This window comes from Phodopus roborovskii, unplaced genomic scaffold, assembly GCF_943737965.1.
Source record: "Phodopus roborovskii unplaced genomic scaffold, PHOROB, whole genome shotgun sequence".
NCBI lineage: Eukaryota > Metazoa > Chordata > Mammalia > Rodentia > Cricetidae > Phodopus > Phodopus roborovskii.
Window position 1 is genome coordinate 23,013,355 of NW_026126433.1, and position 27,294 is coordinate 23,040,648.

The 27,294-nt window shown below is 36.7% G+C and overlaps 1 protein-coding gene across 1 annotated transcript in view; it reads right to left on the reverse strand.

Moving 5' to 3' along the window:
* The window catches only part of Hmcn1 (hemicentin 1), a 429,789-nt gene that overhangs the window by 279,967 nt on the left and 122,528 nt on the right, over positions 1 to 27,294 (reverse strand). The window contains exons 3-4 of the mRNA XM_051185954.1: positions 13,677 to 13,835; positions 12,575 to 12,697 (exon numbers count right to left, since the gene is read on the reverse strand). Coding sequence (XP_051041911.1) covers positions 12,575 to 12,697; positions 13,677 to 13,835 — 282 coding nt within the window. The remainder of the gene's footprint in view (positions 1 to 12,574; positions 12,698 to 13,676; positions 13,836 to 27,294) is intronic.

Below are 27,294 nucleotides of genomic sequence, written 5' to 3' on the forward strand. Positions count from 1 at the left end.
GGCTCCATGATGGTGGATAAGTTAGTTATTCATCTCATTATCCAGGAAGGGCATTTATGGTAGCCTTTCCATGGTTGCTCAAATTGCTAGTTGGCGGCAGTCTTGTAGGTCTCTAGACCTTCCTTTAGGTTCAGTTTTGCTCTAGGGGATCCTTTGCTCTAGGTCTAAAATCCATATATGAGCAAGTACATACCATGTTCCTCTTTTTGTAACTGTTTTATCTCATTCAGGATGGTTTCTTCAAGTTCCATCCACTTGCCTGAGAATTTCAAGATCCCATTGTTTTTCTGCAGAGTAGCATTCCATTGTGTAGATGTGCCACATCTTCTTTATCCATTCTTCAATTGAGGGGCATCTAGGTTGCTTCCAGGTTCTTGCTATTACAAATAATGCTGCTATGAACATAGTTGAGCACATGTCTTTGTTGCATGGATGTGGATCATTTGGGTATATGCCTAAGAGGGGGATTCCCAGGTCCTGTGGTAAACTGATTCCCATTTTCCTGAGGAACCACCATACTGATCTCCAAAATGGCTGTACGAGTTTGCACTCCCACCAGCAGTGGAGGAGTGTTCCACTTTCTCCACATCCTCTCCAGCATAAGTTGTCATTGGTGTTTCTAATTGTAGCCATTCTGGCAGGAGTAAGATGGTATCTCAAAGTTGTTTTGATTTGCATATCCCTGATAGCTAAGGATGTTGAGCACTTTCTCAAGTGTCTTTCAGCCTTTTTGATTTCCTCTATTGAGAATTCTTTCTTCAGTTCTGTACCCCATTTTTAAATAGGGTTATTTGGTGTTTTGTTGGCTAGTTTCTTGAGTTCTTTGTATATTTTGGAGATCAGCCCTTTGTCGGATATAGGATTGGTGAAAATCTTTTCCCAATCTATGGGCTGCCGTTTGGTCTTATCGACGGTTTCCTTTGCCTTACAGAAGGTTCTAAGTTTGAAGAGGTCCCATTTATTAATTGTTTCTCTCAGTGTCTGTGCTCCTGGAGTTATGTTCAGGAAGCGGTCTCCTATACCAATTTGTTCAAGGATATCTCCTACTTTCTCTTCTAAGAGGTTCAGTAGCTGGATTGATGTGGAAGTCTTTGATCCATTTGGATTTGAGTTTTGTGCATGGCAACAGAGATGGGTCTTCTACACACCATCATTCAATTGTGCCAGCACCATTTGTTGAAGATGCTGTCCTCGACTCATTGTATTCTTTTAGCTGTTTTGTCGAAAATCAGGTGTTCATAGGTGTGTGGGTTTATATCAGGATTTTCAATTCAATTCCATTGGTCTACCTGTCTATTTTTGTGCCAATACCAGGTTGTTTTCAGAACCATAACTCTGTAGTAGAGCTTAAAGTCAGGGATGATGATGCCTCCTGAAGTTCTTTTATTGTACAGGGTTGCTTTGGCTATCCTGGGTCTCTTGTTTTTCCATATAAAGTTGATTATTATCCTGTCAATGTCCGTGAAGAATTCTGCTGGATTTTAATGGGGATTGCATTGAATCTGTAGATTGCTTTTGGTAAGATTGTCATTTTTACTATATTTATCCTACCTATCCAAGAACACGGGAGATCCTTCTATTTTCTGGTATCTTCTTTAATTTCTTTCTTTAGAGCCACAAAGTTCTTATTATATAGTTCTTCCCCTTGTTTAGTAAGCATTACCCCAAGATACTTTATGTTGTTTGTGGCTATTGTAAAGGGTGATGTTTCTCTGATTTCTTTCTCAGTCTCTTTGTCGTCTAAATAAAATAGAGCTATTGATTTTTTTTGAGTTTATCTTGTATCCTGCTAGTTTGCTGGAGGTGTTTATCAGCTGTAGGTGTTCCCTGGTAGAGTTTAGAGGGTTGCTTATGTAAACTATCATATCATCTGCAAATAGAGACAATTTGACTTCTTCTTTTCCAATTTGGATCCCCTTAACCTCCTTTTGATTTCTTATAGCTTTAGCTAGAACTTCAAGTACAATATTGAAGAGATACGGAGAGAGATGGCAGCCTTGTCTTGTTCCTGATTTTAGAGGAATCGCCTTAAGCTTCTCTCCATTCAGTTTGATGTTGGCTGTTGGTTTGCTGTATATTGCTCTTATTATGTTTAGGTATGTCCCTGTTATCCCTGATCTCTCCAAGACCTTTATCATGAAAGGGTGTTGAATTTTGTCGAAGGCTTTTTCAGCATCTAGGGAGATGATCATATGGTTTTTCTTTTTCAGTTTGTTTAATAAAGGTACCCACATTCGTAAAAGAAATGCTACTAAAACTCAAACCTCACATAAAACCTCACACACTTATAGTGGGAGACTTCAACACACCACTCTCACCACTAGACAGGACCACCAATCAGAAACTCAACAAAGAAACAAAAGAACTAGCAGAAGTTATATCTCAACTGGGTTTAACAGACATCTATAGAACACTCCATCCAAACACAAAAGAATGTAACTTCTCTGCTCCACATGGAACCTTCTCTAAAATCGACCACATACTAAGTGACATAACAAACCTCAACAGATACAAGAGAATTGGAATAGGCCCCTGCATCTTATCAGACCACCATGCTTTCTAATTGGAATTCAACAACAACACAAGTCACAGAAAACCTGCAAACTCATGGAAACTGAACAATGTGCAATTGCACTACACCTGGGTCAAAGAAGAAATAAAGAAAGAAATTAAGGACTTTGTAAAACTCAATGAGAATGAGAATACAACATACTCGAACTTATGGGACACCTTGAAACCAGTGTTATGAGGGAAGTTCATTGCACTAAGTGCCCATATGAAGAAAACAGAGGATAGTCATAGAAGAGAATTAACAGCACAACTGAAAGCCTTAAAACAAAAAGAAGCAAACTCACCCTGGAGGAGTAGATGCCAGGAAATAATCAACTTGAGGGCTGAAATCAACAAAATAGAAACCAGGAAAACAATACAAAAAATCAATGCAACGAAGAGTTGGTTTTTTGAGAAAATCAACAAGATAGACAAACCTTTATCCAAACTAAGGAAAAAGCAGAGAGAGAACATGCAAATTAACAAAATCAGAAACGAAAAGGGGAACATAACAACGGACACAGAGGAAATACAGACAATTTTCAGGTCATACTTTGAAAACCTGTATTCCACAAAAATTAAAAATTCAAAGGAAATGGACAAATTTCTGGATAACTATCACTTACCAAAATTAAATCAAGAACAGACAAACAACTTAAATAGACCTATAGCCCACAATGAAATAGAAGTAGTCATCAAAAGCCTTCCAACCAAAAAAAGTCCAGGGCCAGATGACTTCAGTGCAGAATTCTACCAGAAATTCAAGGAAGAATTAATAACAATATGCCTCTTTTATATTATAAATTATCACATGGGAAAATGGGACATGGTTTTACATAAATTAATCCCCCCCAAAAGAACAGTCCTGTGGCAATCCATCCACATAAATGCTTTTCAGAGTTCTTTAAAAACAAATAAACAACAGAAAATAAACAACAGAAATAAACAGAACACTAAGAAGTTGCACAGAAATTAACAAGGAAAACAGGTTACAAAGAAACTATTCCAATAGAAGCTGAATGGGAGAACCCTTCAAAGACCCAAGAGCTTCCCCAGTTCACTAAGCCGCCTAGTCAGAGGAGAACGTCATAAGACAGCATATTTTTTCCCTTGAATTCTATCATGCAGGGAAGAAAAGCCATGACTGCTCAATTTGTCTGTTAGCACAGCTTCAGTGCATAGCTGCACACCCGTTATGTGTATCCAGGAAGTTCACTGTGGCCGGTGCAGCGGGCCTTTTGAGATGATGTGCCCTTTAGAGTACATTTATGTGCAAATCTCCAACTCTTCTACAACAGCCAATGTAAACTTCCCAGGGAAAGTAATTCAGCCTAGAAACCAAATTCTACATAAATGGTTTTCCAATAAGGCCACTAATCTTCCCTGCATCTTCTTAAGCTAGACTCTTCAAAAAGAATTAATTTTTCTTCTGATGGATTCAGAGCATTGATTCCCAGGCTTCTTCTGAGTGAAATAAGGAGATACAAAAGGTTTAATACAAATATCCTCTGAGTTACACACACACACACACACACACACACACACACACACACACAAACACACACACACACATTTTGGGTGAGAGTACTACTTGATTATATTTCACAAAAAACTGGCTTTTTCTATTGACTTTATCTTAGAAGCAGCATCTGAAGATGAATTTCATTCTGTGTAATTTTATAGACTGAACTCATAAATGATTATTTTTCTAAATTAATGTACTCAGTCCTAAGTCTTATGCCAAATTTCTAATAAACATTGAGTAAACTATAAAAACAAGTCAAAATTAAAATCCAGATGGCAGGATCAGTATATCTATCATTTTACATTTGTCCTCCAGAAAAATATGTGAATACATGACATTTATCTTCTACAGAAGAGAAGAAGAAAGCTCAATTCTTCAGCAAATCAGACTTATTGTGTTTCTGAGTCTTTCCATACTCGTTATTTCTTTACATAAGATGGTACTACTTAGTATTTTTTTAAAAGAAGTGTTTAATATTTCCAGTTGATTTACTGGCTTTTTCCCATTAGAGTAACAGGTTGTATTAATGCCATTATCACTGCTAATGGCTCTTTTCTTGCCATATATTCACTATAGTACATGAAGTAACCTGTGTAGCAAATTCTAACTTTTATGTAATATCTCTACTATTATTCATTATCCTTTTAGGAAATGTAAGGAATCTTCAAACCCAGAGAAAAGTACATCAAGTCTTAAACTTTGAGAAACAGTCTTAAAAATTGAACCTCAAAGCTAAGTATAGTGGAGCAAATCCCAGAATTCAGCAGGGAAAAGCAGACAGATCTGGTCTACATGGTGAGTTTCAGGGCAGCCAGAGATACATAGTAAGACCCTGTCTGAAAAAAAAAAAAAATGAAGTTCTGTGTATTTCAAAGACACTATCATCTATGAACAGACAAATTCAAATGAAAAGGTTAAAATTCCAGAAGATTCCCAGAGAATTCATTCATGAAAATTTCAGATCCATGGCAGAAAGTAATTCTACAGAGAGTTCTGAACCTAGAGTCTATGTCATTCTTAAGGCTAAACTCTGCATCCCAGTTTAGGATGTACCTACTATACTTGGGTATAAGCCATCCCTACACATGAGAAAACAATCTGCAACTCAAGTCCCTTCTTCAATGCCTCAAAAACTAACACTTTGTGGTAGGTCACAAATTTCATTCCAGTTTCTCTGAATGCAAATTTTAAACTTCATTTCCCTCTTTCCTTTCTTTAATTACTCGCTTGATTGATATTAAACATTTTCAGATCTACTAAACATCTGGCTCTCTGGCGGGCAGAGAAATATTTAATACAAGCAATTACTGTGAAGTAGGAAATAGCAGGGAATGGAGAAAGCATGGAGTGGTTTGGATGAAGAAGATCATTGTATTGATTGCTCAGGGTAGGCGGGTTTCACAAAGCAGAACTGTTCACAAGGTCACATTCTACAGAGGAAAGGCAAGGCTAACATGAGAGCCTTGGAACACATGAGCACAACAATTTGGGTTTGGGTAGGAATCAAAAATTACAGAATGTGTAAGTATGTGAGGACAGAAGGGGTAATCATTGCTCAGAAAGTCTGTTGAACAGAAGAGCTGACATGAGAAAGAAACAAAAGCAGAGGTAGAATTGGATTCATGGGTTCTTCTTCACGGAAACCCTTTTGATATTTTTTCGTTTTTAAAATAACACTCATTTTAAACATAAAAAATTCAAACATTAAAAGGACTAGGGACATAGCCCAGTTTGCAAAGTACATGAGTTCAGGTTTCCAGCACCTATATAAAATCCAGGCATAGTCATGGCATCTGCAACCTTAAATAAGTTGAGGTCCAGATTCAGTGAGAGATCCTGTCTCAAAAGATAAAATAGAGAGTATTGAGAAAGACAGTGATGTTTGCTCTTGGCTCCACACATTCACACACATACATGTGCACCTATACATACCCATACTCACACACTCACATGAACATAACCATGTACGTGTGCAACAGAGACTCAAAATAAATTTTTAAAAAAATATCTGCAATCATACTCTCAAATGATTGCCATTAAAACATATTTGTGTACAATTCTTGCCTTACAAGTTTCTCAAGAAATGCACATATAATTATGAATGTTTCTAACTGCAGTCTTAGCATATACAAAATTTTAATAAACATTGCTTCAATTAATTACTATTTATTATTATTTATATTTTATCAGTTGATATTATTAAGTTATTATATGATTTAATAAATATCATTAAAGGACCATGAATAAATTTTCACAAATATTGTCATTAATTCCTAAAGACCTTTTTCATTTGTTTTTTTAGGACAGAGTTTCTCTGTGTAGCTCTGACTGTCCTGGAACTCACTTTATAGACCAGGTTTGTCTCGAACTTACAAAATCCCAAGTAGTGGGATTAATGGTGTGTACCACCACTGCTCAGCCCTAAAGATTTTCTTATTTCTCGCAGATTACAGATATTGAAATTGCAAGTATTAACCAATCCATGTATCTTTTTTTCTGATTTCATAATAAAGACACAAAATGATCCAAAGATGCTTTCATATAAATAAACCATGTCTAATTAAAATCATAAGAACATTACAAGACTTTTGTTTTCCTTCCTGATTCAGTTATCAAAGTTATTTAAATAATTCACTATATGACTTGGACATGCATTGTTCTCCTGAAAAAAAGAAGAAAAGCCAATTTGTAATTTTTATCACAAATCTATATTGTAATCCAAATGTTCATGAAAGTTTTTTTCTAAAGAATTCACATCATCTCTCAGGTGTTTCCTTTTATACCCTTATCGCTGTCAGTCCATGCTAGGAATGCATAAGGAAATGGGAAAGTATATGAAGCATGGGCTTGTTCTGTTTACTTATCCTAGGTCACAGGGACATTCCTCAAATAAAGCATCCCTTATTTTGACTCTTTAACTCTTTCATTGCATCTTTACTATGGAAAAATAAGAATTGAAAATTAGATTGTCCCCGGTGAGCATTTTTATTTATGTTGAGCTAGTAGGAAAAATTGCTTTTGTTTCTAACATTGGTGTGTGCTTATTCTAAAGAAAAAGCTTTTAGAAGGCAATCTTTTAAAATTCAATATAAAATATGAAAGGGCATAGCCAAAGTGATGAGTCTGTGTAAAAAATGGCTCATTAAAATAGTATTTGTCACAGTACTACAAGTGTTCTCTCAGTTCCTTGTCCCCTTTACAGGTTCCCCATGAGTTGACTCTTCAAAAGTGATTCAAGGCTAACTTTCAATTCTAGATGTCACACATGAGTGACAGCTTTCTCTCCATTCGAATCAGTATTTTCCATTACAGTGCCAATTAGGAAGAAAGAAAGGAAGGAAGAAGTAAATAAAGAAACAGCCACTAAATGGGGAAGATGGCTAATAGCCTCCAAGCCATGTGGAATTTAAACTCATTTTTTCAGACACTTTAAAAGTAGGGACAGTAACCAGGGTAGTTAAGGGCTCTTGTAAATCAGAAGCAGCTATGCAAGAAATCGATTTGGTTTGGTTAGTTCTGACAGAGATGAACTTGATAGTTTATTTTAGCTTCTAATCAAAATAACATTAGCTAAACAGACGGATTTATTTCTTTTCCTGTTTGTTTTGGTCCTGTTAAAACCATGCAACTCACTGGCCAGTTTATCCTCAAACATTTCTTTTTCCCTTCTAAGAAATATCCCTCCAGGTATTTATGTCAACTATTTCCTGTGTTGCGATGGCTCTTCTTTCCTTTTGTGTTTGCTGGTTTGTTTTGTGTGTGTGTGTGTGTGTGTGGTGTCTTAATAACATGTACTGGTGAGGGGTATTGGTTCTATTTTCTGTGTTTTATGAGCTTGGATACCATGATTGTCTCTCTGAGGGACTGTGGGATAGCACTTCCCTATTCAGACTTAGGTTTTAAGGCAGTGAGTTCTGCTCACTCTCTGAGACCTCAGTGCTCATTACAAAATGTGTGGCTGCAGTTCCTCATGGAAGCTTCAGACAGCTCTCAGAAACAATACCCAAAACTGGGAACCACAGCAGAGGCTCATTCTGCAGAGATTTCCTTCTAAGCCGCTGTTCTTCACGCCTCATCTCCTCTGCTTCCATTTGTTGCTCACACAGCTAGCAAGTATGCTTCCCTTTCAGCATGTTTAGCCTAAATGAGGCTCTGATGAGAGTCAAATCCTCCCATCGTTTTTGATGAATAGTATGCACTATGTATATCTTAAATGTCATTATGAAAAAAAAAATCCACATGTTCATACGACTAAGGTCAGTGGATATTTTTAATACTAATGATTTTAATTTTTGTTCCAACTAAACAAATGGAAACGCAATGTACAGGTGGCTTTATTTAACCATATTAGTGACCAATAAAAAACTTTCCCAGGTGCCTGAAACATGTGTTCCTAACGCAATCTCCCAAGCGTATGTCAACCTGAGCACAAGAGCAGAACAAGGGAAGCATTGCATTGGCACTGGATAAATACTGCTTTTGATGTGTTTGTGGATATGGACATAGTACCGACATCATTTTAATGTATCAGCTCTGAGCTTTACACTTAAGTTTTGACGTTTCATTAGGTGAATTCAAAGAAGGGTTGCTGGAAACATTACCACATCATCTCTGCACATTTCCTGTCACTTTCTAGAATGTGAAAGCTGTCTCTGTTACATTTTCAAACTCCAGAGGAAACACTTGTTTCCACTTACTTTCAAGGTCAGCAGTAAAGTTATATTTTGAAATGCTATCTAGAGTGAAATTCAGAGTAAGGAAAAACAAAATAGCAGATACTGCATTTCACGTCACTAATTATCCAGAACCCTGAACAATTCTCGCAATTAAGCCCAAAGGCAGAGAGCTCTTCCACATTCTACTCAAAAGTAGCTGTTGGCCAAAATAGCAAGAAACGGCTGTGCCAAATTCACACTCTAGCAAAGTTTATAGTTTTTCTGGTCTGAGTCCTGAACCCAGGGAAAATGGTTGCAGAGCCAGCGCAGAAAACTACAGCCAGATGATCTCTAACCTGTAAGGATTTTGTTGCCAGGCTGTTGGACTCCTCATAGATTGTCACTTCATTTTTCTCACTTTAGTTATTTCCTTGAAATACTGAGTGATATCACTTCCGCACTTCCTTCCCATCAGACTTCTTCAGTGGGGATGAAAGGTCCCACTTCATATGCCGCACAGAACATGTCCAGCTCAGGGCCATGATGCCCCTCCTGCCCTTTGCCTCACTTCTCTTACAGACTATCCAGAACTTTGGCGCCTGTTCCCATCTACTCAGTGGCTGCACCTGCAGCTCCAGAAGACTATAAGAAACAAAGCTTTATTCTTCCCAGAGTTTCTGAGACAACTAGCTTGAGCAGTGATTAAAGGAATGCACCCATCAGAGTACATAGGACACAATAACCCCTCTATCTGAGTTATTATTATCACTATCATTGATGCTATCATTCTTTAAATTCTTCATATTTTAGCAGCTTTATTACGAACTATGATAGAGAGTAAAGCAAATCTTATATGCAAGGTACATTTAATAGTCTTACAGGATTCTTCAGTAGTTCTGGGTCTATTCCCATTTAGGCATTTATCCGGGGAGATGATGCTTCCCAAATAGCATTATCCTTCTGATGATTCTATAGGATAAAGGTGTCATCCAAACAAACTGTAGACAACCTTATGAACAAAGAAGAAACCCCTGTCTTTAAAGGCTTTCAGACAGGATGGTTGTTTCCATTACCATGGGATTCTCTGTAGCTCACTACAAATACTCCTCATTTTTTTTTTTTTTCGCCTTTACAATAGTCTTATGAGACAATGGTTGTGCCATGTTCACATAAAGGGACATGATCCCCTCTTCAAACTCTGGAACAAGATAGGTAGACACCTCTTACTATATCCTTCATGCTTCATTATTCCTTGGAGGCTGCCCTTTGGCCTGCCCAAACTGTGGCATACTATCATTCACTAAACAATCTTTGGTCTCTGAGTAAATCATATGTCCTCTGCTACAATGGTTACTGATAACCCTGTCAGTAAGATATAACATCTACAGAGATGTTAACAATTGTTAGATGGGAGAAATCCACCAGGCTGAGATGTCCAGGAAGAAGCTTTGAATGAGGGTGAAATGGTAGAGGTCACAATTGTGAAAAGTGTTGAGTAAGGTTGGGCAGCTGGCAAGAGATGAATGACCTAATAAACAATGTATACTTTTTGCTTGCTTCTCTGACACAGCATATAGTCTTTGACAGTTTTAATATCAAAACAAGCATTAATTAGAATGACAACCACCCAGCTTTGGAATGGTACAGTAAAACTTGGTGCTTGCTCTATCTTCAAAGGTGAACTAAGATGTGTGTCTTAACCTGTGCTTTCAAGACACAAAAACCACCACAAAGTGATTTACATGTCACTGGTACTCAGCCAAATAATTTTGCTTTGGATTTCCTTTTATGTTTATAAAGGAAAGATACCTCCGTATATCCCCCCCTAAAAGAGCAGAAAATGAAAACTTCAAACAAACTGCAGCTGTACTCCCACTAGGTTCTAAGACTAATTAGGTAGGTTATGAAGGCAAATGCACAACACTCTAAAGTTTCCTTTATAAAGACTACACAAAAATTTTCTCATGAATAAAATGCAAGGACCTAGTGGGATTTTGTGTCTATTAAATGAGTACACAGCATGAAAGCATTTGTTTCCCTAAAAGTTTGTAGCATTTATGGAATAAAAGAATTTAGAACAATATGAAAAGGAAAAATTACTAACTTACTATCCCAAAGTTTTGCAAGTCCTGTTTGACCAATGTTACAGTGCTTCCTATGAACAAATCTTCCATTCTGGTGGCTTTCTTCATGGGATAAATTGGCGTAGACAGTTTCAGCAAACCTTCACAATATCTTCACTCACGAACCAGAAAAAAGAAAATTGTTTGCTCTGCCCGGGTCCTCCCACTCAGGGTTCATACCAGTGTACATGTCAGTTCTCCAGCACACACAGTGACACAAGGCCCTTGGGGCAAAGGTAAAGCAGGACCACAGGGTTAGAACCCTGTTTTAGCTACTGTTCTTTTGCTGTGAAGAGACACCATGACCAAGGTAACTTTCTTAAAAGAAAGCATTCAACTGGAAACTGGTTTGCAGTTTCAAGGATTTATTCTAGTATTGTCATTAGGGGAGTGTGGGGGCATGCAGAGTGCTGGAGCAGTAGTTAGAGATTTACATCCACAGGCAGGGGAGAGAACTAGACCTGGCTTTTGAAACCTCAAAGCCTAACCCCAGTGACACATCTACTCCAACAAGGCCACAACTCCTAATCCTCCTCAAACAGTGCCACTCCCTGATGACTAAGCATTCAAATGTATGAGACTATGGGGGCTACCACAATAACAGTCAGCTTTTATTCATCACATAACCTGTACAGTACCATGTACAGAACATTTATTTCACCTGCATCATCATTTAATTAAATAAAAAATCCTATTATCTCCATTTTATAAACAAGGCAGCTAGGCCTCACAGAGCCCATGTCACAGTGAAATATAAGATTTCTAGATTTGTTCATTTTTATGTAACTGACCACTCACTTGACCTGAGGAAAGCATAATTCCCATAACTACAGGCACTCAGCATTAAAATGAGTTAGGAGACTGAACACAGAGACTGGGCTTTCTTAGCTGTTAAGCATCATTTACAGTTGTTTGATTGGCAGACTTGTATCAAGCTGCCAACATTAGATCAGAATTCATGAGTGTGCATGACAAGATCTAGGAGCAGAGAATTTCTCCAAGTGACCCCTAACCAAAATGCCTTTGAGTGTCATTGGTCTACAATAAGAGAGACACCACACCCTTTCATGAATTAATCAGCATGTGGACTGGAGGGACACTGACTGAGAGAAACCAAGGTTAATCCTTACTCCTATCAAAAACTATTTTATAATAAATAAATAAATAAATAAATAAATAAATAAATTTATAAGGCAAGTGAAGCCACAGCAGGACAATAGAGAGTAAGAAAGAGAAATCATAACAAGTAAACCCATTTTAAAGGACTTTTTCAAACCATTTTTCTTACAACGATTTACAGAAATTTCTGTCGATCTTTTTTCTAACTCTACAATTATTTGCCATAGATTTTAAATCTTTAACATTAGAATTTTGCTTGATAATTAATTTTCTCACATTCAACTTCAAAAACAGGTCAAGACTAATTTTACCTGTTATCTGAAAGCTATTCATCAGGAACACCAATTAGCTTTTCAAGCAACACGAAGTACAAAGAGATTTTATTAAACCAAGTTTAATGTTGATCTTTAAAATGTCTTGTTGCTGTGACATTATTCAATCTGAAAATCAATATTAAAGAATCTGTCTTTCCACATCAGATCATCAGTTATTGACCCATGTGAGGCCTAAGGATAAGATCTGCGGGTTATAGCTGTTTTAGAAGTCAAACTCACAGAGTGGCTTAGCTGATTTTAACAAAGTAGCTACTTTACTAAACTGACCTCATTCACTTGCTTTTTATCCAGATGGAACACTTGGCCAGAACTTGTAGAGGCAATTTCTTCATAGACTTTGTATCCAATATGATTCCTGTCATCGCAGTCTCCAGTGAGCACGAATACCACCTGAGATTGTAAAAGTAGACAAGAGTTTGATAGCATTCCAAAAATCAATATATATTTATTATGCACTAGAATATTAGTAGGTAAATACAATATAAATACACATGGTAATTATTAACCTTATCCTCTGTTTAACCATGGGCCTATGCAGGAACATTGTCATTTATATTTCTGTTTGGCTATGGAGTGAGACCACAACCCTGCTAGCATACCCAGTGGCCTCAATTCCTCATCTCATCATGTATCCATGCACATTGCAAAAAATTTTAAAGATCTTTTCATTAAAGAGGTATTATTTATATTGTCATCTTTGAATCTGAGTTTGGACTTTTGGCTTAACTGTCAAGATCTTGAGCCAGAAGAAAAATTCTATAAGTTCGGTGCTTCGACGCAAAAGACCTTGTGCATTTCTATTCAGTTGCCAGTGTTTCTGCCATGGACACAAGAAGGGCATGCCTAAATTGACCCTCTTAAACTTAAAAAAAAAAAAGTCTGTAGAAAAAAAAGCCAATAAACCAAAATTACCTACACATTCCTAGACCTACACATTCCTAGGCAGGCATTAGTAGCCTAGGTTAACTAAAGTGTGCTAACGTGGGGAAAATAAAATGTTGTGCTTTAAAATGCTGAGTTAGGTAACCATGGCAATAATTAACTGATAATGCTGAATAAATAACTCAGGAAAGACTCCCCATAAAGAGTTGCATTTGAAATATAGACCTAACAAGTTTGATAAGATGTTAATAAGTACTTTAATTAATTTGCAAGCATTTATTCTTCATGATCAAAACCAAAGAATCAATTTGCTATGATAGGTATGAATTTAATACATTAGAAATACATGACATGTACATATTATATGGTTAGTTGTGTGATTAAATGGTTATGACTATTGATGTTTATCCCACATAGAATAACCAAAAGGGATAAGCAACCTTCGACGCTTGTTCAGGAAAGCAGATCTGGGTCAATGCCTACTTACCTGGGATTGTTTCTGCTGAATAAGCTGCAGCACCTCATGGGTGAGCCGGTAATCCTTGGACCGTGCATCAGTGAAAACATAGATGAAAGAACCAGGAAGAGAAATTTCCAAGGCAATTTTTATAGCTCCAATACTCATTTCTGGACAATCACCACCACCCTGTTGAACAGAAAGCAAGATGAAATCATTTCATGAAGAAATGGGTATTTTTGTCCTAAGTGACCTTAAGAATTTAAAAAATCACTCTTTACTTTTATTTTCTGTCAGTTTGCTACCAGATTAATCACTTTCATGAGGAGAGGATGAACAAAGATATCGATTTATACAGAACTGGAAAAACCCTGTACTTATGGGTAAATTTTTCTTTCCAATGTTTAGCTAACAGGCCCTCCCTTCTTTCAAACTTGTTCTTTGTCTGTGGTTAGCTGGCCTCTTCAGACACACTCCAAATGCTATATGTTTTAAGAGTACTTGATGTATTTTTAATGTATAACAGCATTTGAATGGTTTTTATTGCAATAAATTACTTTAAATGACTATATAGTTGGGAAGTGAGAAATAGTTGCTACTTGTGTTAGTAACTGCTGATATACTGCCCCTCAGTTACTGTCATCTGGTACTAAGCAAACAGAAAGGGTGTTCTCTCTGTAGACCAGGCATCAGATCTACAGGGGTACAGGAATGGGAAGACTGAATTAGGTAAGTTAGTTAAGGCAAAGAGGATACTCAGAACCCTTTGATTTAGGCAAACATTTTCTCTAGGAGCGACTGTGGCTGCCTAAGTCCTCAGTTGTCACTAAAGATTACCAGGAGCAGTCTTAAAACTCTCCAGACGGAAGTGCTGCAGTGAGATCTCCCAGACCTCAAACTGAATGCAGTTCTTAAAGATAACCTGCACTACCTTTTCATGCTATAAATTTGAATGAAGCAGCTACAACATACTGATAAAATCAATAAAATAAACAATGTTTTTCTAAGCACTGGAAACATACTCTTTTCGTGTGAAGCACCGAACTTCACTTGTGTGAGACTAATGAACAATGTTGGGAAGAAGTGGGAAATTGACACACTCTAATTGACCACAACTACAAACAAATGTTGATCTGTAAAGTGTCAGCTTTCTCTTCAAGATGAAATGGTTGGCTTTTATACAAGTGGAGAGTCTCAGGACAGTCAGAAAAGTCAGGGATTGTATGTGAGTTTCATACTGTAATTTGTTAGACAGTAATACTTTGGAAGTCCACTGGACCTCATTTAGGAGGCTTAAGTCTTGGCTGGTAATTAAAAGGTAAAGGAACTGACCTAAAAGTCTTTGATAGGCTTCTTAGTGGAAGTTACCAGAAGCAAAATTAAAATTGCTTTACTTTGCTAACGTATAAGTTAATGTCTTTGATGGTAGTTTAGAGAGGTAATAAACTTTAAATAGAGTTTATAGATATGTATTTACATATATAAAATTTTTTCTATAGTTATACATATAGGTAAAATTTAACTACCTGGCTTATTTATAGGTTTTTCCCTTCCAAAACATTATGTTTTGGTACTTAAGTTTAGTTTTGGCATGGAAGGACTAGACAAACAAATGACATTATTATAATTGTGTGTTTTTATCAATGAACCTCAAAAATCTAGAGTTTGGAGTGATTTGTTTCAGTTTTAAATATGCACAGATTAAAAAGTTGAAGGTCATAAAAATGCAATGAAACTATGAAAACAGATTTAAGTTTCATCTCTAAATTTGATAAAGAGATTCTTTAAAATCATTTTACAGGTTCTGTTTTGACCTGAATAACAAGTATGAACATGTAAAATTATAATTCATAAAAAAACAGCACCATAGCAAGACAAATAATTGCCTTTCTACTTAGAGCTCTGTTATGGATTTTTCATTTTTGGTGATGGATAAGTTCATAAAACTTATTGATAGTGAAAATATAAAATCCATTAAGAAGATCCACAGCTGTATCTCAAATGGCCACAATAATGGTAGTTATAAGTTAAATGAGTTGTATATTTTTTGAGTCTAGTTTATTTGGGTGTGTGATTTCTTTTTATCTGAAATGATTTTATAAAGTTTAAAAAAATTAAAAAATATAGTTTTGTCTTAAACCAAAGGGTAAACAGATGCATCTTACTTTTGACAAACATCTAATACAATGCATCCCTTCAAATTTTGAATTAAAAATTATCAGTTATTATCTGTGTATGTTTTCTGAACTACTGGAACCAATGAGAGGAAAATTAACACTATAAATTGTAGTGATAAATGCTAAAAATTACTTCAATGTTTCCAGTATCTTAGGCAATGTTTAAACTCCTTTGTAGACATTTATGTCTTTTACTGGATTTTTTAAATAACATAAGCTTGGCAAAAAAAAATGCATCACAAGAAAGTATAGATAGATACACCATAAAAGAATCTGCAGCATGGAACTTGAGCTATGAAAAGTCACATTAATTTAACCAATGTTTTTATTTATAATAATACTCTCTACTTGTATTAATGTAATGGATGCCTATTCTGAGTTAAGTACTGAGACCATATTGATATGTACACTCTATTATTTATTCTTTACATTAATTGATCAATATTACATTAAATTAATTTTCAATATATTTGATTGACAAAACACTAAATTGTGAAAAACCCTTCCCAAGTCACATAGTTGTCAAGTGGAGAAGCAGAGAGTGGGCACACTCTGCCTGAGAAGAAACTTTTGTTGACTTCTGTTCTGCAAGGCAGACACTTGCCTAAAATGCTGTCAAATCAGAGGAGGAGTATTCTCGTTGTCCAAGGCACCCACAAAACACTGTTCCTTCTTAGATTGTTGTCTTTGTTGAGTCTAACTGTGATTCATTTTTCCTTCTCTTTTTCTTGAAGAATGAAGCAGTGTTCTATTATTGTTTGATGAATGAAGGGATAAGTGAATGGGCAATGGGTGAGTAAAGAAGCAGATGGTGCTGTTAAAGGCAATGGACACAATCCAGGTACACTTTCTGCAAGCCATCTGAACTTCATTCACACTCAACCTCTTTTATTTTCAAGTGATATCATTCCTGAGCTGAAGGAATTCTCTAAAAGTACAAGTACCAAAGAGACTCTTTAATAACGAATAGGAAAATGAATGGAAGGCCTCATCTTCCCTGGGGAGCAGAAAGGGGATGGGATGGGGTTTGGGAAGGGGACAGAGAAGGAGGGGAGGGAGAGGGAACTGAGATTGACATGTTAAGCTTGTTTCAAATTTAAATTTTAAAAAAAATCATAAAAAAGAAAATGAAATATGGTGGCACATGACTTTAATCCCAGCATTCGGGAAGCAGACACAGGCAGATCTCAGTGAGTTTGAGGCCAGCCTGGTCTATAGAGCTAGTTCCAGAACAGGCTCCAAAGCTACACAGAGAAATCCTGTCTTGAAAAAAAAAATGTATGTGTGTATGTATGTATGTATGTGTTTATACATACATATAGAAGCATACATACACGTACATGTATGTGTATATATGTTTCTACACATATTTATGATAAGCAGCATATTGAACTTTTTTCATTTTTGCTCTCTTGTTCACTCTTTCTCTCTTCCTTTCTTCCTCTTTTCTCTATCTCTGTTTCTCTCTTCTCCCTCTTCCTTCTCTCCTTTTTTTCCCTCTTGGTATGCAGTAAAGTTTAATATTTAACAGGAGAAAATAATCATGATTGTGTAACCTAAATGCATCACCAAAACCACAGAATCATGCACCTACACAAATTAAAGATAGTGAAGACTACATAGCACAACAAATTGAACAATTGCCAAAGCATGTCATAGAAAGCGTCTGATTTTATGAACTTTTGAGTTTTTCTTTGAACTTTAAAAAACAACTAATCAATATGAGTAAGAGCATTCTCACTCAGTCTTCTGATGCTCATTTTATCTTTATAATTCTATAGATAGCTCCAATTTGTTAAGTTGTGGGAGATACTTCAGATGTAAAAGCATTTACTGAAAAAAAAATTAGAAGCAGTGACCTTTCAGCGGTAAATGTCGCTTCTGGAATAAACTCTGAAAATAGTACAGCCTCAGACTTACAATTATGTTCAATAATGAATTCCTGGAAAGCAAGATTATACAATGAATGGAAATCTTATCAGTGGAGGAAGCAATAAAACATAGATTGTCTTTCTCTCTTTTCTAAATACAAGACAGGGTGGGAAGAAGCCGAAATAAACTGAACCTTTGAACTCTGAGGAGTTAGAGAAATTTGAGGGATCTCTCCTAACTCTAAAGGGAAGATGTTATCAACTGTTATCAAGGAATAAGGCAAGCCAGCTGCAGAACAGCCACTCTCCCATACTGCATTACTTCTCAGCAGCCCACTCCATCTTTCCTTGTGTTTATTTTCAATGAACCTGGCCTCGGTGTTCTTTATTTCTAACTCAAAGTTGTTAAAAGCTGAAAAATTCCAAAATAATCTTTTTTTAAAGGCATGAGTCTTGCTATATGGCATCAGCTGTCCTTTAATTCTTAATCTTCCTGCCTGGACCTTTGCAACATTTGGATTTGCAGGCCTGTGTCACCATGCTCAACCCTAAGAACTTTGTATGAGAATTATGGTGCTTACCCTTATTCTAACGTGATTGTGTTCTGCTGAATTTTGAGCCTGGGGTCAAAGTCAGATTAGAGTTCCCTGGCACAGAATCCACATGCTGAAAAGGTTTTAGTTGTGCAGTTTGCCCTTTACATGGAAAATTAGTTGTGAAACACAGTTTCAATTAGTCAATATTTTATAATCCTCAGTTATAAACATTACCACTGATTTTAGAGTAAGAGAATATAATGCACATGTGGAAGTGATTATGTTATACTGAATCTAATTCTAAACTGTGTCCAAAGCAAGGTTAAAATAAATGAAAACAATTGCAGAGTTCACAGTCACATATGCTATCCTTCATCCCTGGTAGGAAATATGGCAAGGATGTCCTCAGAGACAAGAAAAAAACCTCAGAGTTCCCAAGTCATAGTAATACATGTCACATATCCAAGAATGCCACATACCCAATAGGTTACCCTTTGCTACAAATAAATGATGAAATAAACTTAAATAAGGTGACTTTCAAATTAAAGCCTCAATGGCTGACCTTTATGATGGACAGCTTAAGCAACAACAGCCATTCCCATACTTCTAGGTTATCAACCATCACTCAAGAATGTAACTCATCAGCCAAGTGATCTTAGAACTTGTAGGAACTTTTATACCAAAGGAAACTTTGTTTGTGAAGTCCCAGAAGAGGATCAGCTTATTATAATTCAAATGTTCATAAAGAATATATGATGTTTCATGCACTGATATTTTACACAGGAATTAAGAAAAGTATGTACTTTAGTATACCCCTAATCCAGGGGCTTCTTCATATTTCATAAGCATTATAACAAAAAGTAGGCCAGTGGAAAAAACAATGAGATGGAGGCCATAGAGGTCACACATAACATATGTGCCACCAGACGCCACCTCACTCCAAAGGCTTATAGATGCTCACAGGCTTTGCTGCAGGCAAAATGTGATGATGGAAAGTGTTATTTTGTAATCCCAATTTCATCCTTGGTAGCAACCTCCCTTCCCAGCTGTACCTACTTCTTATAGAATTTATTTCTTCATTCTTCAACGACTCTGTACTGTTTTATTGTGAACTCTTTCTCCACCAAATTAAGACAGACCTTCTCTAGATGGAGTGGATCTTTGATCTTACTTCCAAATGGCCATATGTGCTCAGAAGACAAGATCCAGAAGGCAGCCAGACAGGACCAACGCTGTTCTTGCTGCACTAAAGACTGGGTATTCATAATTCAAAAACTTGCTCTGGCCAGCACAGTTTTCTCCCAGCCTCTGCCTCCTGCTCATTCCTCCAGGTTACTTCTAGCTGGCAACTGAAGTCTCTCTTCCTTCTGCTTCAACACTCACATGCAGATTTTTTTTTTTAACATGTCGATCCCAGTTCCCTCTCCCTCCCTCCTTCCCTCTTACACTCTCTCCTTCTTCACATACACCCTGACCACCCTCCCCTCCCATCCCCCCACCCCAATTCCACATGTAGGGCAATGCCATCCAGGTGGGGTCGTAAATCTATCAAGTCATTTGGAGTAAGGACTAGGACTTCTCTCCTGTCTCTAGGTTAAGGGAGTATCCCTCCATAGGGGAATGTGTCCGCAAGGTCCTTTTGTGCACCAGGAATACATCCTGGTTCCACTGTATGAAGTCCCTTAGACTGCTCAGTCCTTCTACCTGAGACCCATATTCAGAGGGTCTGAGTCAGTCCCATGCTGGATTCCCAGCTATCAGTCTGGGGTCTGTTAGTTCCTCCTTGTTCAGGTCAGCTGTCTCTATCATATGCAGATTTTTAAAGCTTTGTAGAATACTTGGTGATGTTTTATTATATATTAGTCAATAAAGATTGTAATGTTGACTATTTTCTCTAATATAACATGCATATTTATACTACTTATTTTATTACTTTGTGGAAATGTATTAGTATAACTCATTTTACTAACAAAACTAACTTTTAAAGTTTAAAATTTATGAAGATTTCACATGAAGAAGTTTTATATAGACAGAGTTTATGGTCATTAAGGAACCAATAAAAAAGAATCTGCTAAAAGGAAGACCACATATATACAATACAGTAGACAAATGAAGATTATTAAAAATCAACACATACAAAGAAAGATGAAGCCTTAGTTTAAAAGTTTATATGTGGAAACCCAAGGGACTTATCTGATGACTAGACCAGTATTCACTAACGTGATGCATCTGCCACAGAGAGCAGATACGGGACTCCAGTATTAGCAGAGGCCCCCAGATGTTGCTCTATGCAAGTCCCAGGTGTAATCTTCAGACAAAGGCCAGCACTAAAATCTCAAGTTAGAACTGTTTTGAGTCTGGTATACTGATAGCACTTGGGAAAGGATCCAAACATCTGACAAGGTAATTGCAAAGACAATATTCAAAGTCAATTTCAATTCCAAGGCTCCAAAACTAATCTTCAATTTTTTGCAAGACCCAAGAAATAAAAATAAGGGTCTCTTAGAGAAATAAATGCTTCTGATCTATTTAGACTGAAAAGAAACTTCTCAATTTTCTTTAATATCTACTTGACTAGATAAAGATATTGTAACTTTACTCTAGTAAACCTACATTTTGCAAGGAAGCATTTTGACTACCAACAGTTATCTAAAACCAGACAGAACCAGTTCTATAAATAACTGTGTGGAACAGAACCCCTTGGGGAGGGACTCTTTCACTGGGAGCCTCAAAATCAATTTTGCAGTGCATCATGTATTTATCCTTAAAAACAGTCTCACATGGGCACTCTTTGAAAGAAAGATCAAGAAACTTCCCATAGCCATCCACACCAACCCCCTCTAGCCATCTGAATATTCAGTTTTCCAAACAGGCAGTTGTATGCCTCTATAGTCTTTGTCCTTTGACATTCAGTCAGCGTTCATTTATTTCTGAATATGACACCAGAATGGGCAGCTAAAAATGGGCCATGCAGTTCACAGGTGCTCTCCACACATGGTAGTCCTCAAGGAACTACTCTTTCATAAACTCAAACAAAAACTCTAAGAAGCTATAATACTAAAATTTCCATCATCATCATCATCACATTGCATACTTGTAATCACTCTTAAACAAACTTGGCCCTTCTAATTCAGTAGAAATTTTCTGAGGCAAGAGAATAACTTCTTAGCTATAATTAATTTGCACCTTCTGCTCGGTAATTTTAGAGCAGTTGGGAAGCAGAAATACAGGTTAAAAAATTGAGAAATAAATTCATTTTGATAAGGATAAGGTCAACCATAGACCCCCCCCCATCTGCCTTTAATTTTCTACTTTCCTGATTTGTACTAAAATAAAAGAGAAATTATGTAAATAAATATGTTAATTTGATTAGATTTAACAAGGTTACTTAAAGCAATAGTTGGAAGGAAAGGAACAGAGCAATGAAGGGCTGGCTTAGGCATTAAAAGCCCCTAGTTTTGTTTTGGTTTGGCTTGGTTAATAATTTTTTGAGATAGTAATATTATATCACTTCCACATCCTTTTCCTCCCTCCAAATCTTCCCATGTACCTCCCACTTAATCTTTAAAAAAAAAATTAATGACCTTTTTTCTTTAATTGTTGTTACATGCAAATACCCATATATGTATACATACATATATAAAATTTGTGTATAATAACATGCATTCAAATATATGTATATGTGTATAAATGTATATTGTATGTATATGTGAATATATGAATGAAACAGCCCTAGTACTTAAAATTTGGAGAACTAAGTGAGACATGTCTTGTTATCTCAACACTGGCATTTACTCATATGTAAGAGGAAATGGTAAAATTTGGGTAGTTTTAAATTGAAGTAGTGACTTTGAAAACTTGCAAAACTTTCCCTAGGGCACACATTCTATAACTAATGCAAATTAATGTCATAAGTATGTGGAGATTTTTTCCCTTAAAAAACACTCCAGGTAGCAGCAGCATTAGACACCATTACATTGAATCAGATGCCACAGTCTGCTCCTGAAACCCACACGTGCATTACAAATTGGGCTTTTTAATCAAATTATTTTCCCCTAATTAAACAACTAAATACAGGCCATTCTTCTTTTAGAGTATATATTTTATAAATAACAATAGATGTAAATATATTGATGTACATTATATATAGTAAATATATAGATCCATAAACCAAATATATGTTAGAAGTAAATTCTTTTTAATATAAAAAATACAACACCAAATATAAAAATAAAATCTAGACATTTATATGATATCTATATCTATGACAATGTACAGCCCATTCTCTTTTGATTTTGAATCATGTTTAATTTTATTTTGTTTATTTTTGCATCTTACAATAGAAATAAGAAATACACTTGATCATAGCTGTGAGACTAAGAATACAAAGAGTTATATGAAACACTTGCTATCTGTCACAGCAAATTCTCCTAAAAGTGAACACTATTTGTCAACTTAGCCATAGTGTTTCATAGTCTTTTTGGCAAAAGATTTTAGTATCAACTATTTTTCTGGAACAACCAAACATTTCCCCAACCCGGACCTTCTTACATCTCTATCCTCTGAATGTCCCACACACATTTGGGCTCTTTAAAAGTATATTCCATTAAATGTTACACAATAAAGTAAGTGCTGTGGAGAACTTTGCATTGGAAAGGATCACAATATACATGAAAGTTTTGAGTGCCATTTAATTATGTAGCAATCTTTTGGTTATTATTTTTGTGGAATTTTTTCTTGGTATTTCAAATGTTTGACTAATGTGCTTTTTGTTCTTTAGAACATTTGGATAAAATGCTTAAAAGCATAACAGTGCCAATAATATTTTCTAAAACTCAACAGGCTTTATAATTTCTTATAAAGAATGTGACCCAAGGCAGCACTCTTCGCTGAATATTTACAACGTTATTAATTGCCAAGCTCCATGTGATCTGAATGCCATTTGTTGTCATTTGTCTTTCCCTCCTTTTCCCCAGAGAGAAAGTCCATTTGCCTTTAAACTTACTTCTCTGTCAACAAGATAAAAAGGAATGAAATACAATTAATGCAAAAAGTGCAATGTTTTAATGTAGTAACTTTTGTCAATTTTTCTTAGAAATGTTTAGATTAGTTTTCTTATTCCATTTCTCTATGGGAAAATAAACTAAGACAGATGCAGTGTTAATGGACACATATTTAATGTACTTCAAACTGAATTCCCTTTTCTCATTTTCAAAGTCAATGTGGATGTGAAAGGAATGTTTTTAGATGTTTACTTTTCCACAAGTCCAAGTTAGGTTTAATAATGAAGCAATCCTTGCTTAGCTTAATGCCAGTGATTTGGCAGGGGTGGTAGAAGTCAAGTAATTATACCCCAAATAAAATCTATTATCCTACATGAAAACTGTATAAAATATATAACATATTTAGTTGTTCATACTAACTTATAAAACAATAAAATATCCTCCATACGAAGAACAAAGAGAAAACAGTATATATTTTGTAGATTGAAGCACTAATGCAGACTAGAGTTGTCAGTTTGGTTTTTGGTTTTTTTTTTTTTTTTTTTTTTGTTTTGTTTTTGTTTTGTTTTTGTTTTTTGGTTTTTTTTTTTTTTTTTGTTTTTTTTTTTTTTTTTTTTGGTTTTTAACTTGGCCCTTACTTCATATGATTTTTTTTTGCCTTAACTTAAAAAAAAAACAGAAATATTTGCTAGAAATTTTCTAATTAAAATACCACCATAGTGTCCTTGATGCTTGCAATAGCACTCAGTGATGAATGAAGAGAAAAACTAAATATCTGATTTCTTTCTCAACAAGATAATCTAATTGAGCCCTTGTGGATTTTATGACAACACAAGCCAAAACAAACCAGAAATAAATAATAATAATAATAAGATGTGCCTCACCCAAAGCTAATATCCAGAGACATGAACCAGCTACAGTTCCAAGAGTATTTTGGTGGTTTTTTTTTGGGGGGGGGGCGATTGTTTGTTTGTTTTTTGTTTTTTGAATGGAGGTAAAAATCAAACTACCCTAGATACTGGCTGCATCAGATTCAATCCCAGAGGGTGTTGGGAAGAACACTGCCAAGACAGTCAAGCAGGGTGTGAGTCAGGAAGCAGGATCCTTCCTTCGCCCTGGAGACAAATGGCAATGGGAGGATACAGACACTCCCTGAAGATCCTTCAAACTGCAAACAGGGAGAGGCAGGAAACTGCAGTGCAGTGCCAGGTCTTCTTTGCAATGTGGTTATTTTCAGTCTGTTCAGACTTTTGTGAGTATAGTTCAGCTGCATTCTTACAGAAGAGAAAGTGAACACATTAAATCTCTTCCTGATAGGTCCTCAGCTTGAAAGCTCCCTTACAGTGGCCTCTCTGTGTCTCTACAGAATATTAAAAGCCGAGATTGGGCTTTTGAGATATCTTTGCACAGGTGAGTTTAAATCATTTTGATGTAGTGTTGCTGTTAGTGAAGATTTCTTAAAAAGAAGTGCCATTCCTTCATGTAACAGCCATGTAAGCCACATCCTACTACCCTGGTGCATCCTGCAGACGATGCACAGGTTACATCGAGAACTACAAAGTTCTTATCATCGGCGTTCACAGTATAATGAGTGACCCTAAACACTGAGACCACCGAGAAAATGGAATTCCTCAAGTCACAATCCCTTAATAGGATAAACAAGTCTATAAAGACTTTTTTTCTTGCAGAATCTCAATATCTAAAGATTTTTCCACTCTAAGGGAGAGAAAAGTGATGAGAATTTAGTAGCAAGTTAATGACTATTGTAGCAACATGCTATAATGGCAGGTGGGTGGAGGGTTACTGATAGGAAAGGTGACACAAAGAAGAAAATTCATTAAAAAGTGAGACTACTCAAGGGATACTTGTGCAAGTACATTTACATATTCATTAACTACAACTCAGTTCAGTATGCACATCAAAGCATGCTAAAAGGAGAAGCAACCTTAGCCTCCCCAATCAAGCTGTTCACCTAACACAGCATCTAACTAAACATCAATACTTTAAACTGCGCTTTGCCCTGTGCTCATGTGCCTATTCTACTGTATCTCTCTATCACTTCACTCTCACTCTTATGTGAGCGTACTGTGCATGTCAGGCATTTCACTCCGAGGATTTAATGGTAATGTGTGATGTATAATGATGACAAACATGTTCCTTCGATGTAAATATGGCACCTTCTTTATGACAAAGAGGCAGTGAGATAGGAACAAGCCTGGGAGACAGGAGCAGGACTCTCTGAAACAAATCACATTCAAGATAAGACTAAGGATTTTTTAAAGTCATAAATTCTGCTATGGGAGTGCAGAGAGAGGATTTAAAGACAGGATTTAACTTCCTGTGCAAAGAGAGCAGCGTATGCTACAGCCCTGGGAGGAGAGTGAAGATACAGATTTGGGAAGGACCTAGGCAAGTCCTTTGAGGCAGATCATAAAGCCTGGGAAACAAGTGGACCCAGAAAGGGATGAGAGGTAGAGGGGGTCTCAGACATTCCAACCCTCTGGAGTAGTTGATGAGCCCCAGTAGGGGTCAAAGTTCAGAGGTATGTTCTGAGACTTCCATCTACAAGATTCAAGGACTGAAAAGTAAAAGCCAGAGCAAATCTAAAACCATGACTTAGGTGCTTTTCTCCATTAGTTCAGTAAAGTCACCAGGATTCAGATGGTGTCAGAAGAGAGAAACTCAAAAGATTTTAAAGACATCTATGATGTTTACAAGGAGGCTATGTTGACTCCTCATGTGAGCCCTAAGCTATGAGGAAGAGTGGACTCTGGGGGGGGGGGGGACTAGAGGGGAGGGGAGGAGGGATGGGGGAGATGAGGGGGAGTGGGTAGGAGAACTGTGTTTGGAATGTAAAATAAAATCAAAACATAAAACATGATAGATAAAAATTAAAAATAGCAACATTTAAATAAACAAATGAAAATTTTCAGAAGGAGGCTTTACCGAAGTCAGCTTGAGAGGTAGGTGAGGGGTATGTTAACCACAAATCAAATACTTGGTCAGCTAATCACCGTACCATAGCAACATTTGCAAAGGTGACAAACAGGAGACAAAGACCTGCCTGGTTTGGACATCCATACAAGGAATTTCCATGAATCTCATTTTATAAGAGTCACCTTGACATCCAAGAGATTAAAATGAGGAGCTGTCCCTCAAAAGAGACTAAGGCTCAAAATGAATGTGATCATGTACAATTCTACCCAAGGAGGGGTCATAAAAATGAGAATAACCCCAATATTTGCTGGTCAATTTGAAGATCAGAGGAGTTCCCAAGAAGTTTCACAGGAAAGGTGGGAAGAAGAATAGGAAAATGGATGAGGCAAAAGGAAGCATCGAGGAGGAGGAAAGGGACAATATTATAAAGGACATAGAAACCAAAGGCTTCTATAATTCACATCACCAGAGGAACTAGGATACAAGGTGTATTCTAAGAGATTCATATAAAGTCCCTCACAGAACTGGGAAGGGACAAGTCCCCCAGAGCTCAGGTGAAGTGGGGGAGGACAGCAAATGGAGAGAGAAGTAGGAGAAAATGAGGGGGAGGAGAGGAAGGCAGGTGCGACCAGGAGGATTGAGCCTGGTTAGGAATGGAAGATAGGAAAGAGAGAGAGAGACAGAGACAGAGAGAACATAAAAGAAGGAGCCAATATTGGTTTGAAGATGAAGTTGAACACAAAGAAAGGTCGAGAGAACTACAAGACTGCTCCCAACTAACAATCTCAGCTTCCATGGAAAGACTATCATAAATGCCCTTCCCGGAGAGTGAGATCAACAACTAACTTCTCCATGGAGCCCTCAACTAATGCCTGTTGAAAATAGGAGCAAACACCCATACATAAACACTGAGTCGAACTAGAACCCAGAAGCAGATGGAGAGGACAAGACCATGCGGTAGAAGTACATAGAGACAGCTTACCTGAACAAGGAGGAGCTAAGGGCCACTAGACTGATAGCTGGGAAGCCAGCAGGGGACTGACTCAGACCCCCCTGAATATGGGTCTCAGCCAGAAGGTCTGAGAAGTCTAAGAGACCTCAGACAGTGGAGCCAGGATGTATCC